We start from the raw sequence: 14,917 nt of genomic DNA, 5'->3' as shown, positions 1-14,917 counted from the left end.
ATCCACATGTTCTTTTTCGAGTAGTTCGGCATACGACCGCATGTCAGCAAGTTGGAGGGCGCAATTTTGAACAATTCTCGTAATAATTTATTGTTTTTGTGTTCTAATAATTACCATAGAAGACAAAAATGCAAAAAGTCGTAAATACAAAAACATATGCATCCTTTAAAGTTTTTAACATTTTTTTTTCTAGTGCCTTAACGACTCGTTTCCAGATATATATTTATAAGGCAAAATGACTTAACTTATCGCCCTTTATAACCTCCTAAAGTTTGGCAACATGTTTCTGAAACACCCTGTATAAGATATCCACACGGTTTTGAGCTGAGTGACTTTTCATTTTAATCAAAAAAAGTCTCCAACTCGACAGAATGAATTTTTTCTTTAAAGCATTTTGCTGCGAGCTGCGATGATGCCAATAGTGGTTAAATAGTCTTACGTCACCGGTGGCAGAGTATGTGCATTCCGAATTTCCCACTTACCACGGAAACAGGTTAATTGAATCATAAACTCATTAAAAAAACTTAAAATTGATCACCCCAATGAGGCTGTAAGCGCACCAGAGATTATAAGCAAAAATAGCTGCAATTTGAGCAACTTGACAAAACTGAAAACCACAACTCTAAGGAGGGCTATTGTATGTTTATTAGTATACTATAACAAATCCTTGACTTTGTAATAATAACGTATTAGAACCACGCCAGTGGAATACAATTTTTGTTGTACGTTTGTATGTACAACAACATTTGCACGTAATGATCGGACTGAAATATTTTTACAAAATGTGAATACATGCTTGTAAAGATTATCGAGATATTTTAAGACGCCTTGCTCTCTGTGTGGAAACACCTTTACATACAGGGTGTCCAACGAATATTGACCACTGTCCGTATCTTGGAAACGATGACTAATAGAAGTTGAAACTTGGGCATCATACTAAAATGGAGGGGATCTATTGATTAAAAACATTTTCATGACAATACCACTTCCGGTTATACCGGAAATAAATGTCAACTCGTTTATTTAAAATGGAACACCCTATACAGGGTGATTCTAGATAAGTGGGACAAGCAAATATCTTGAAATTGGGAAGATCTACAAAAAAAATGTTCAAAGTCTTCTTTATTTTCAGGGCCTCAACTTTTTGTAATGACAATATTTTTTTCAAGGTCACCTTCATCTGTCTTTTGGGGTCAACTTCATTTCTTCAAATGTAACACCCAATTTTTTTTTAAACATTTGAATTCTTTGTTGGCAGTAAAAATGTTTTTACTTGAAATATTTTTTGCTAAAAGTAACGAAATTCATAATAATAAGAGACACAAAATTAAAAACATTTCATTAAACTTTATTAATTTGTTTTAACACTTTTATTAATTTTGTAGTAAATTTTAATTTATTATAACAAAAATCAGTCCAACAGATGTTCGAAATGGTTCCCCTGCTGTTCAAGGCACTTAACAATTCTGTTTTGAAATGATTGGTATTTTCCAGCATTTCAGTTGTAATGTTTCGACAAGCGTTTTTGATCCGAATTTTCATGTCTTCGGAAGTATTTGGTACTCGACTATAAACTACTTGTTTTAAATGATCCCACAAAAAAAAATCTGGAAAAGTCAAATCCGGTGATCGGGCTGGTCAGTTAACTTCACTACCACTCCCAATCCATCTTTGAGGGAAATGTTTATTTAAAACTTCTCTGACATTCCTAGCATAATGTGCGGGGCAACCATTATGTTAAAACCACATTGTCAACCTTTGCTCTAAATTAACTGTTTTTAACTGTTAATTTAACTGTTTTAACAAAAATTTTATAAAATTGGACTTCTAGCGTTCGCGGGATAAGAGTTTGGTATTATTATGAATTTTATTACTTTTAGCAAAAAATGTTTCAAGTAAAAACATTTTTACTGCCAACAAAGAATTCGAATCTCCAAAAAAATTGGATGTTACATTTGAAAAAATGAAGTTGTCGCCAAAAGGCAGGTGAAGGTGACCTTGAAAAAAATTGACATTATAAAAAGTTGAAGTCCCGAAAATAAAGAAGACTTTGAATATTTTTTTTGTAGTTCTTCCCGATTTCAAGATATTTGCTTGTCCCATTTATCTAGAATCACCCTGTATATTATAGCAAATTTAGATTCTGTGGAACATTATGAATATTTTTCGTGTATAGTGTTCTATATCTAAATCTAACCGTTTTCATTTTATTTAAAAAAACAAAAACTTTTCATTATTCAGTACTTAACAATTTATTTTAAATAAAGTCTAGAGTTACTAGGTGGCGCTGCTCGCCAGAATTTAAGTATGGCGGTTCTCGTAAATTATTCAAACGAAGATTATCTCAATAGATTTATTATTTATGGTGAATGTAACAAAGTATTAACCAGAACATGTCATACATTTGGTATTGAATATCCAGAAAAACCGAAGCCATCACGAAAACTCCTCAAACGTATAATAGATCATTTTTAAATGCGCAGATCTGTCAAAACATCTTACAGAAGAAAAAAGGCTATTGTTGACGATTGTTGCGCCACCTAGTAACTCTGGACGTTATTTAAAATAAATTGTTAAGTACCGAACATTGAAAAGTGTTTTTTTTTAATAACATGAAAACGGTTAGTTTCAGATATAGATATAGAACACTATACACAAAAAATATTCATAATGTTCCATAGAATCAAAATTTTTTATAATATATAGGGTGTTTCATTTAAAATGAGCGACTTGATATTCATTTCTGGTATGAGCGGAAGTGGTATTTTCATGAAAATAATTTTAATCAATAGATCACCTCCACTTTAGTATAATGCCCAATTTTCAATAATTTCCTAGTCATTGTTTCCAAGATACGGATTGTGGCCTATATTCGTTGGACACCCTGTATACGAAATTAAAAAAAAATTAAACACTAAGCCCTACGTTTATTTTCACATTATATTGAATGCCAGATTTTTATGTGATTTTTCAATCACTACTATATATTTTTTTCGCATTCTCGTGTTTTTTTTTTAATTTCATGTTCCTTTGTTTTTCACTTATTGCGAGTAAAATCGCCTTGTAAGTCATCGTCTGATAACATTATACGATTAATTTGTATATAAGTCGGAACACGCCTATTGGTCTGTTGGTTGACATAGGTGCCCAGTAATCATACAGGTACCTACAGAGGCTGTTATTCCGATAGCAGAGATGTGTAAAAAGAAAAATGTGAAAAAATACCACATTACATTCATTTTTTTAAACTTGATTCATATATAGGGTAATTTATTGGGAATGGGATATGGCAAAACCCAAGGTAGAGGACACCAAAGTATCACAATTGAACCGAATATATTAAGTCTACCGGAAAGTTCTGTCCGATTATGAAGAAAAAGAAAATTATGCAATTTGTGATGCATCCAACAATATTTATTAGACGATATAATTTCCATTATTGTTTATGAGTTCTTGCCAGAGGGATGGCAATTTGTAAACCCCATTTTTGAAAAAAGCCTCGTCTTTGAAGACAAAAAACTCAAAAAGCGCTGTTTTGACATCTTTTTTATTTTTGAACTATTTTCCCGCCAAAAAAATTTGCGAAGAGAGGAACAAGTGAAAATCAGAGGGTGCAAGGTCTGGGGAGTATGGTGGATACGAGAGAATTTCCCAGCCTAGCTCCGCGATTTTCTGGTGAGTCGCTAAAGCTGTACGTGGTTTGATATTCTCGTGATGCAATATGACTTGCTTCCTGTTAAACATCTCCATCATCCATAGTTTCTTGGGGTGCTTTCTTTAACTCATCCATTTGCCAACAGTATTTCTCTGAATTGAGCTTTTCGTTGGGTTTTAAAAGCTTGTAATGGATTGGTCCGTGGATGTCCCACCGTGTACACAGCTTTCTCTTTTCAAGGTTCAATCCAAGTTTAGGAGTGGAGGGGGTAAGTTGTCCGGGATTAAGGTACGCTCTTTTCCTTACAATGTTTTTATACATAATCCACTTTTCATCACCAGTTATCATACGGTCCAAGAAAGGTGCACTTTTGTTCCGAGCAAGCAGAGATGTGCATATGACGATGTGAGCATGCAAATTTTTGTCACTTAACTCATGAGGAATTCATCTGGAATATTTATAGATCAATTCTAGCTTCCGAATATGGTCCGAAATGGTTTGTTGAGCTGAGTTAAGTTTCTCCGCGGTCTCCGATGTTGTTAGAAAAAGATCTTGGCGTATCCTGTTTTTACAATATCGTCATCAATCAGAGATGGCCACCTAGAGTGTGCCTTATCACTAAAATCGAAATCACCTGCTTCAAATTCTTCGAACCATCTCCTATATGTTCTTTCTGAACCAGCATCTTCTTCAAAAACTTTCACTAAATTTCAACATGTTTCGGTAGCATCTCTACCCTGTTAGAACTCACACAACATACAGCGCCTCAAATGAACTTTATTAGTACCCATGTTTCACGATCGCATCTAACTTCATAATGATATGAGATATCTTCACTGTAGTTAATTTCGAAGAAACATGTACATACATGCAGTTATAAAAAAACACGGCCATATATGGCTCAAAAGAGTATGCGCATACATGTTAAAACCTGAGACGAAATTATCAGAGAGAACTTTCCGGTAGGGCTAATACTTCACACCAATGTTGCGTGTTCCAGAATTACAAGGTGTTAAAGGTGAAAATTTAGTTTTAATAGTCTTTGATGACTTTTTGTGTTTTCGAAGCATCAATACCAAAATTTTTATGTTTAAGTTTTCTAAGATGACAAGTAAGAATTTTGATCTAATCTTTTGTAGATCCTCGAAGGTGCTAGTTAGAACCCACCGCGTCGGTATATTAGGTCATATTTTTTTACGAGTGCAATTAAAGTCAAATTTTATTAAGTATAATAAAACAGTGTCTAATTTTATTTAAGAGAGATATTTTCGTTTAATTTCGATATCTCTGTCCGTTTTTTACCCATAAACCAATTCGTGTCGTACCATTTCAAATCCTCAAAAACGATGGTGACCATGGGTCGCTCGCATGGCAGCGCATTACTTAGTTGTTGTTACTTTATCTTGTTAAAGCAATGAGACTATTTTCTTGCCAGTGATTCATTTTAAGAAAAAATTTGTGATTTAAAAGTAGCGGTGCCAAGGCATAATGACTTTTCCTTTAGTGAGATGCGCCATATGATTTGCGTTTTTGCTTAAATGAATTTTGTTATAAAACTTATTTTTCATTTGTTAATGACTTCTCATTTTTTTAACGATTGAAAGATTGATTTTTTTAATTAATTAAGAATTTGAAATGGTAAAACAGGAATTAGCTTATGGGTAAAAATCTCGTAAATGAAAAGAGGTACCGGAATTAACAAATATTACCTTTTTGAGTAAAAATTAACCCTCTTTCGTTTCATAACACTGAATAAATGTTGACCTTAGTCGCACTCATAAAAAATGATCAAATATACCGAGCGGTGGATTGTAACTAGCGTCCTGTATGAGCTAAAATAAAGCTGAAATTAGGGAAAAATTCCTACTTGGCATTTTACAAACCCGAATTAGACCAATTTTTGCCGTTGATGCTATAAAAACACAAAAAGTTATTAAGAAACTTAAAAATATAATTTCAACCTTTAACACGCTTCAGTTCTAAAACACACAACATTGGTGTAACGCATGTTGTCTCCAATCACCATATTTTGGTGCCCCCTAACTCGGATTTTGTTGTGTCCCAATTCCAATGAATCATCCTGTATAATTCATGGATACTTTAAATAACATTGTTGCAAAATTCAAAAATCAGGTAGGTGTAATAAGCGGTGCTACAGACAATCTGTCCATTGGGTCATATCACTAAATCTAGAATATCATAATAAACAACATGACGTTCTTGAAGTTCGCTGAACCTGATTCCTACGCTGAAGCACAGCCATTAATGCCATCTGGAAAGCAGCATCGATGTTCCACTGATTCTTAGCTGAAGTTTCAATGAAGCCAGCGGCACCAATATCTTTGGCCAGTGCCTCTCCTTCTTCTGTTGTCACCTTTCTTTTAGCGAGCAAATCGATTTTCGTCGCTAAAGTGAGGTGACTAATATTTTAAGATAAACCATCTAATGCAAAATTCTTACCAACTAAGATGATTTTTGCGGATGAGCGACACTTCTTCAATTCCGGCGCCCATGTTAGTGAGACGTTCTCGAAAGAGCTTCTTTCGGCTATTGAGTAACAAAGAAGGAATACGTCTGCCTGAAATTTCAATATTAGTGCTCAATTACTTCTCATAATTTAAAGACAGACGGTGGCAAAACGCTGATTTTTAATTAAATTAACGATGCTTACGAATCTATATGCTAGTCTTCTCAACTTGTCAAACTCCTCTTGACCAGCAGTGTCGGAGAGAATAATCGTATACGGTTCATAATTTATAGGTATGGTCATAGAATATTCATCAAATCTAAAAACGTTTTAAACTACTTAGGTTCAATCCTTAGATTCTCAGTTAGCATTATTTTGCCATAAACTCCTGGATGGATTTGAGTAACCCATCTTGCATTCATCACTCGTATTACGGGTATTACTATACACAGTAACAGCCACGCAACCTGTTCATTAGAAAAATTCTGATTCCCCACTATTGTATCCCAATGAAATCCAGTTTCAGGCTAGAATCGACCATTTAGAATCGAAAAACCATATTTCCAAAATTACGGCATTTCTGATTATACCAGAAGTAGCTACTAACCTCGTTATTTTCAACGAAACCCCCCAATTTTCTTGTCATTTTGGGATTCATCATTAAAGTTTGTCCAGTTAAATTCAGCTTATACCTTGCGATTCTAAATTGTCTCACACTGTTAACTTATTATACAGGGTGCGCTAACTAAAACGAAACAGAGCTGTTTTCTCGGTTGATAAAAGAGTTATGCAAAAAATGCTCGCACACGTTAACTTTAATGTAGAGGGGGAAGATTTTTTATTAGATATTTACGGTGATTGCCTTCACCCCCTGAGCAGGGGATGAACCACCCCTAAAATTTTAAATGGGAAGGGAGGTCGAGCGATACATCAAATTAAAGGCTTTTTGAAGGTCTTTATGGTGATACAAAAATTTCTTACTTTGAAGCAGCCGCTGATGAGTAAATCAATTATTTCTTCATGAACCAAAATTTATGCTAAAATCATGGATTTTGTTAGGTAATAATCATATGTTTTATGAATCAAGAAATAGAAATTAAATGCTATGATCAAATTAACATTTTCCCTTTTTATCTGTTGAAGTGAGGTGCGATCTAATCATTTTTGAGAAGGAATTCAAAATGGATAAAATTTAATGTTTTTTGCTATACTAAAAATAAAATCATTGTTTAACACGTTTTTGCCTGGAAGTATCGAAAACGTCGGCTATTAAACCCATTCGGTTTGTGAGTCTCAAGTAACCTGGTAATTTATCGCTTGTGTTAATTGTTAAAAATGGTTTATCCCACTGCAGAGAAAATTGAAATTATTGAATTATTTTTCGTAAATGGAAAATGTGCGAACCAAGCAGCCAATGTTTCCACCAACGTTATGGGGAGGAGTATGTAAGTCGAAAGTATGTGCTGGAATTAGTACAGAAGCTTAGAGAAACTGGTTAAATGCTTAACGTAAAAACAAATCGTAGACGCCCGGTAAGAAATGAAGGGATGGAGATAGGGGTTTTAGGACAAATGGTTTTAAAACCAACAACTAGTAGAAGACAATTGTCAACTACCACTGGAATAAGTGCAACCAGCATTCGCAGAATTTTAAAGTCATATAAATTTCACCCCTATAAAATTAAACTTGTCCAAGAATCAAATAAGGACGATTTTGACCTTCGACTACAGTTTTGTGAGCTCATAAGTCAAAGAGCCGCTGAAAACCACAATTTTATTTTCAACATCTGCTCTTTGGATGAAGCAAGTTGTTCTTTAAATGGCATTGTTAATCGTCACAACTGAAGATATTAGTCAGACATTAATCCAAATATCTTCCACGAAGCCCACACACAACACCCTCAAAAATTAAACGTTTGAACAGGTATTTTTGGAGACCACATTATGGAACCATATTTTATTCCCGGAAATCTGACCGACGAGATTTATCTTCAGTTACTGGAAGGCTTTGCTTATCCCCAACTGGTAGATCTTGTGGAAAATAATCCGAATTATTCAGAAAACTTATTGACATTTCACCAAGATGGTGCACCACCTAACTAGGTTCGGCACTTTCTAAATGAAAATTTTCCTGGTCATTGGATTGGTAGAAGGGGCCCAATTCAATGGCCTGCGAGGTCTCCAGATTTGACTCCATTAGATTTTTTCTCATGGGGTCATCTCAAGTCCAAAATGTATTCCACTCCTCCAGGGATATTAGAAATTTTGCGAGAACGTATTGTTAATGAATGCCGCTAAATCACCCCCGAATTACTCCAGAAGGTACGACAGCGACTCGAAACAAACTTGTTTTATTATCAGGAAGTTAACGGACAACATTTTGAACAATTGATTTAGGTGCTCTTGTGTTTTGTATTTGTAATGCTCATGAAAAAATGATCGATTCACTCATCAGCGGCTGCTTCAAAGTAAGAAATTTTTGTGTTGCCATAAAGATCTTCAAAAATCCTTTAATTTGATGTATCACTTGACCCCCCTTCCCATTTGAAACTTTAGAGATGGTTTATCCCCTGCTCAAGGGGTGAAGGCAATCACCGTAAATATCTAATAAAAAATCTTCCCCCTCCACACTAAAGTTAACGTGTGCGAGCATTTTTGCATAATCTTTATCAACCGAGAATACAACTCTGTTTCGTTTTAATTGGCGCACCCTGCGCATTTTTTAATGTTTCTTACGTCACCAGTAGCTAAAAATGGCGAATTTTTTAAAATTGAAACATAGGTCAAGTGACACCTTAAATTGGAGGTTTGTCAAAGCCGCATTCAATGCTGTATAGCAATTCAAAATCTATCAATTAGTTTTTGAGAAAAACAGCTATAAACTTGATAAAAAAGCAATATAAATTCAGGTAAATAGTTCGTAGCAAGTGAAAAACGTTGTTTGTTGATAGTGAATTGATGTGTTTTCGATTTGTTACTCACAATTTGTGGTTTAAAAGAGAAATAAGTAAAAATAATCAAAAACTGTTTGTGAGCACAAAATCGAAAAAAAAGCGATTTCCTATCAACAAGCAAGTTTTTATATTTCTACGCTCTATTCAATTGAGTTTATATTGCATTTTTTGTCAAATGTATAGTTGTTTTTCCTAAAAATTAATTTATAGGTTTTGCATCCCATTACACTATTTAGTGCAATTTTGAATTACCTTTAATTTGAGATATCACTCGACTCATGTTCCTATTTTTAAAAATCTGCTATTTCACACTACCGGTAATGTAAGCAACATTAAAAAAAATAATCAAATGTCAAAAAATAGTATTTTTTGTCCTATTTCGTATTGCTTTTGATTTTTTAAAAAATAATAATTTGTTATTGGGTTGTTCGATAATTAATGTCGTTTTATTCTCATAGATGGCTTAATTTATACATATCGAGTAATAGTGATCTCGTCGCTTATATTATTATATGCCATTTTAAAGGTTATGTTTTAGACTTTTTTCGATCGAAAATTGAACGTGATCAGTAAACAAGAAGTTGTTTAAAATTTAAGTTGAAGATGGACAGTCAAAGTGAGCATTATCGATACATTTTATTATTTCACTTTCGAAAGGGCAAAAATTCAGTACAAGCTCAGAAGAAATTGTGTGAAGTTTATGGTGAGAACTGCCTTACTGAACGCCAGTGCCAGCGTTGGTTTTCTCGCTTTCGTTCTGGAAATTTTAATGTCCAAGATGCAGCACACACTGGACACCCAATCACCATTGATACCGATAAAATAAAGGCCTTAATCGAAGCTAATCGGCGTATGACAACTCGAGAGTTAGCAGAAAAGTTGAACATATCGAATTCAACCGTTTCTCTGCATTTAAATAAGCTTGGGTACGTTAGCAAATTGGATGCTTGGGTTCTTCACGAATTGAAGGAAATTCACCTTACCCAACGCATTGACATATGCGATTCTTTGCTGAATCGTAACCAAAACGACCCACTTCTAAAAAAAGTCATAACGGGTGATGAAAAATGGTTTGTCTACGAGAACGTAGTACGAAAACGATCATGGACCAGACAAGATAAACCTACGCAATCGACGTCCAAAGCCAATATTCATCAAAAGAAGATTTTGCTATCTGTGTGGGGGATAACAAGGGTATTTTTTATTTTGAATTGCTTTCGAGAAACCAAACTATTAATTCGAATGTTTACTGTCGTCAGCTATGGAAATTGAACGAAGAAATCAAAAGAAAACGTCCTGAACTCGCCAATCGCAAAGGGGTACTGTTCCATCATGATAACCCTAGACCCCATACGTCTTTAATAACGCGTCAAAAATTATTGGAACTAATTTGGGAACTGATACCTCATCCACCATATAGCCCTGACTTGGCGCCATCAGATTATTGTTTGTTTCGTTCTCTTCAAAATCATTTGAATGGTAAAAATTTCAATTCTGATCAAGCCGTTAAAATGTGTTAAATCAATTTTTTACTTCTAAAAATCAAGGCTTTTTTGAACGCGGAATTTTCCAACTTGCCGAAAGATGGCAAAAGGTCATCCACCAAGGTGGCCACTACATCATTGATTAATATTTATTATTAATATAAGTATATTCACTTTGAAAAAAACATAAAAAAATACGACATTAATTATCGAACAACCCAATAGAAAGCTAACAAGGGAGTGGGTACAATTTAGAGCCGCACGTATAAAGTGTCTTATGTTTAAAATGTACTATTTCCGAGTTACATGGAAGATTTTTGACAACTGTAAGACCCCAAGGAAATCAGTATTGGGCACTAACCTCTGCGAATTTTTAAGTCGATGTTCTAGGACTCAAAGAGGACTCAATAAGCAATATTTTAATGTATTTCAACCTCACTAAAAGTCTTCCACAACCCTCGAAATACGCTTTCGAACTTGTATAACTTCAAAACTTAATCACTCGCCTATTTAAAACTTTTTCTCACAACTAATTATGTACACCGAAAGACAGCTTATTTGGTCCTCTATGAGCCCCAAAACGGCGATTCTAAAATACGCAGTGGTTAACACACAATACCGATTTCCGTGGGATCTTCCATCTGTTAACATTGTCAAGTTTTCTGATATAATACTCAATTCTTGGTATAAGGCAATTCACACAAACTGGCCTTAAAATTTAACTAGAAATCTGAAAATGAAAAAAAATTAGGGGATTAATTTAAAATAACCAAGTTGGTAGCTGCTTAGAAGTGCCGCCATTTCGAAAATAATTCATATACAGGGTGTCCCAGAATAAGGGGGTCAACGCTTAAGCATACATTCCGTGATAAAATATATATCGATTCATGATGATATACTTACAGTTAGGTGCAGAACTGAGTCAATACTTAGAAAATTCGTATTAATGGTGGCATAAACAAAATATCTAACAAGTATTCAAAGGAAGGCTTTTATTTTCAAAAAGTACATTAACATTAACATTAAAACCATACAAAACATTTGCCGAAAATAAATGGGGTACATCAAATAATCCTAAATAACATTGGTTCAGTTTTGCTCCACTAATATTAACATTGAACACTTTGGTCGACATTGACACTAATATTTGGTCCAGAGACCTTTAGCTTTTTTAACAGCTAGTAGACGTCTTGGCATGCTTTTTGTTAGTGTTTCACAGAAATCAGGTGGAATTTGGTCCCATACTTCTTCTATTCTCTCCCATAAAACTTTAAGTGAAGATATGGTGGCGAATCGTAGTCGTTGACCAGATGATATTTCACGTAAGCCCATAGATTCTCAATGGGATTTAGGTCGGGACTTTGTGCCGGCCACTGCAAAACCTTAAATTTTTGGGTACCCAACCATTCCTTCGCAGATTTTGCGGTATGCTTGGGGTCGTTGTCTTGTTGGAAAATTACTTTGCTAGTGGGATAAGGCATATTATTAACAGTATCTATTAGGTGATCATTTAAAATGGCTTTATAGATGTGCTGGTTCATTATCCCATTTATTTTCTTCAATGGTCCAACCCCATATCCCGACGTACAGCCCCAAGCTTTAATATTTCCTCCCCCATGTTTCACCGTCAGAATGAAATCTTTTAGTTTCATGGATTCTCCCTCTCGTTTCCAGCTCCAATGTCGACCATCTGTTGCATATCTGTTAACTTTAGTTTCATCAGACCAAATAATCTTCATCCAATCCTTCTCGGTTTATGCCTCATATCTTTTTACAAAATCTAGTCGTGCCCTAATATTCTTCTTAGAAAGTAGGGATTTCTTCTTCTTCTCCACAGCAACAAATTTGGACTGATGTAAAGCTCGTTGGACTGTCCATTTGCTCACCGATTTCCCAGTATCCCCTCGCAGCAACACGGCTGCTTTGGAGGCCGAAGAGGCTCCACCACTGCCCAAATATCTAATTACTCTTCTAGTATCTTGCGCAGACATCTTTTTTGGTTGGCCACCTTTATTTATTTTGAAGGAAATTTTGCACTTATTTTTTACCCTTTGTACTGTGGATTGACTTATATTTAATTGAAATGCGATTTCCCGTGTGGATCTTCCATCAATCAGTGATTTTTCAATTAATTTTCTTTGAAACTTTGAAATCGGCTTCATTGTTTAAAGATTTTGAATTATGATGTTCATTAACGGAAGATATGCGATTAAATGGTTCGTACTCGCCTATATTAGCTGTTAAAAAAACTAAAGGTCTCTGGACCAAATATTAGTGTCAATGTCGACCAAAGTGTTCAATGTTAATATTAGTGGAGCAAAACTGAACCAATGTTACTTAGGATTATTTGATGTACCCCATTTATTTTCGGCAAATGTTTTGTATGGTTTTAATGTTAATGTTAATGTACTTTTTGAAAATAAAAGCCTTCCTTTGAATACTTGTTAGATATTTTGTTTATGCCACCATTAATACGAATTTTCTAAGTATTGACTGTATATACGAAATTGTCTCCTTCTGGAGATACATGCTCTTAAAGTCTCACTTTTTTTAAGTTTTGCAGATAAGTCGAAAACGGCTAGATGGATTGCTACGAAATTTGGGGTATAATCTTTCTGGTTCTCGGAGCACATTCGATGGGGCTTATTATGGTAAAACCACCAGGGATAGTGGTCAATTGCTATAAGGTCGAATGTTAAATACACCAGAACTTTTTTATTCGTTCATGCAGACGGTTGTTTTTTTTAATGAAATTCCCCGTTAGTTACGCAACTTTATTATCTTTTATTGAATTCTGATTTGGAGCCTCCATTAGACGAAAAAAAATTAAAATTGTTGATAATGTCAGTCAATGCATACCCTTCAGAAGGAAATAAAAGCATGCATTTCAATAAACAATTAATTTAATAAGTGCTCAACGTGACCACCCCGTTCTCGAATACAGAGATTCACGCGTCGAAAAAAAAATTAAATTTAAATCTTCCCAACATCATTGGATCATTGCGCATTCCATCAGCTGCTTGCAAAATTCTATTTCTTATGGTGGTCTTAGGTGGTCTTCAATTTGAATAGGAACAGCATATGCACAAGATTTTAGCGTACCACAAATGGAAAAGTCGCAGGGAGTTAGATCTGGAGATCTAGGTGGCCATTGAAGAGGGGCATTATTTCCTCCATTAATTTTTTTTCGTCTAATGGAAGCTCCAAATCAAAATTCAATAAGAGATAAAAAAAAGTTGCGTAACTGACCGGGAATTTCATTAAAAAAAAACAACAAAAAAGTGAAACTTTAAGAGCTTGTATCTCCAAAAAGGAGACAATTTCGTCTATAAGTATATCACCATGAATTGATATATTTTTGACCAAGGAACATCTGGTTAAGCGTTGACCCCTTCATTCTGGGACATCCTGTATAATAATATAATTAATAAATTTTACTTGGATTCTAAATGGCCGATTCTAGTATGAAATCAAATTTCATTAGGCCACGATAGTGGGAAGAAAAATTTTTGTAATGAACAGGTTGGATGGCTAACCCCACATAACGTATCAGTAAACCTCCCAAGTCAATCTGATTGAAGACACATGCAATGTTACATAATAATCCTTCCGGTTCTTACATCGTCGGTATATATCTGTCGTCAAATTTTTTGTCTTTATATACAATAAGAAGACATGTTTTCCCTGTGTCCCCGTCTCCTACTACGGTGATCCTTATTATCCTATCTGAAGCGGATTTACCCTTTCCCCTTTGCGATTTTCTTGACATTTTCACATCATCTCTGGCTCCCAATTTTTCTAAAAAACAAATGGTTTTGCAAGAAAGGATCTTTTTAATAAAATTAAAAATAGCCAATAATTTTAAAAGATGATAATTTTTTACACACCTAATTAGCGAGAACATACTAACACGCCAATAATGATGTCACTTATTTGTTATTTCCTACTGTTTTACGACTCTTGTCACTTAAATGATTTTTGCGAACGTTTTCAAGTATTTAAAACAATACTTACTTTCAATAGAACCTAATTATGTTCTTCCGCAACAGTACCTCCAGCCAACACGCCTGTACACTTTGGCTTAAAAGTAAAAATTGCTATTAATTTTAACTAAAATAATTCACATTTTAGACGTGCCAACAGCTGTAATCTATCACCTTACCAGATAAGATAACTGCTCCATTGATAAGTCGCTTCTCCGAAATTCCATTACAAAATAGTAGCGTGGGTACGACCATTAACCAACGTACAGGCGTTTATATGTAGAGATATTCCCAAAATTGATGAAAACCTTAGCGACTGATAATCCCTTGTCATGACTTTAATTGCGATTAACAGGCTCTATTAACTAGAATTTA

The 14,917-nt window shown here is 34.6% G+C and overlaps 1 protein-coding gene across 2 annotated transcripts; it reads right to left on the bottom strand.

Moving 5' to 3' along the window:
• Nucleotides 1–5,776: 5,776 nt before the first annotated feature.
• On the bottom strand, nucleotides 5,777–14,705 carry LOC136346962 (ras-like GTP-binding protein RhoL). 2 transcript variants are annotated; one of them, XM_066296551.1, is made up of 6 exons: nucleotides 14,574–14,695; nucleotides 14,447–14,505; nucleotides 14,180–14,357; nucleotides 6,327–6,441; nucleotides 6,116–6,233; nucleotides 5,777–6,061 (listed from the first exon to the last, which is right to left on the bottom strand). In XM_066296551.1, exons 3-6 carry the CDS (start codon nucleotides 14,326–14,328, stop codon nucleotides 5,853–5,855), a joined length of 591 nt encoding a protein of 196 aa, XP_066152648.1. In that variant the 5' UTR covers nucleotides 14,329–14,357; nucleotides 14,447–14,505; nucleotides 14,574–14,695; the 3' UTR covers nucleotides 5,777–5,852. The 2 variants fall into 2 exon arrangements, with proteins under 2 accessions (XP_066152648.1, XP_066152647.1); XM_066296550.1 differs by lacking the exon at nucleotides 14,447–14,505 and having other exon boundaries at nucleotides 14,574–14,705.
• Between the last annotated feature and the right edge of the window lie 212 nt (nucleotides 14,706–14,917).

The sequence above is a fragment of the Euwallacea fornicatus genome, chromosome 25 (assembly GCF_040115645.1).
Source record: "Euwallacea fornicatus isolate EFF26 chromosome 25, ASM4011564v1, whole genome shotgun sequence".
NCBI lineage: Eukaryota > Metazoa > Arthropoda > Insecta > Coleoptera > Curculionidae > Euwallacea > Euwallacea fornicatus.
This window is presented reverse-complemented; position numbering and strand designations above follow the sequence as displayed.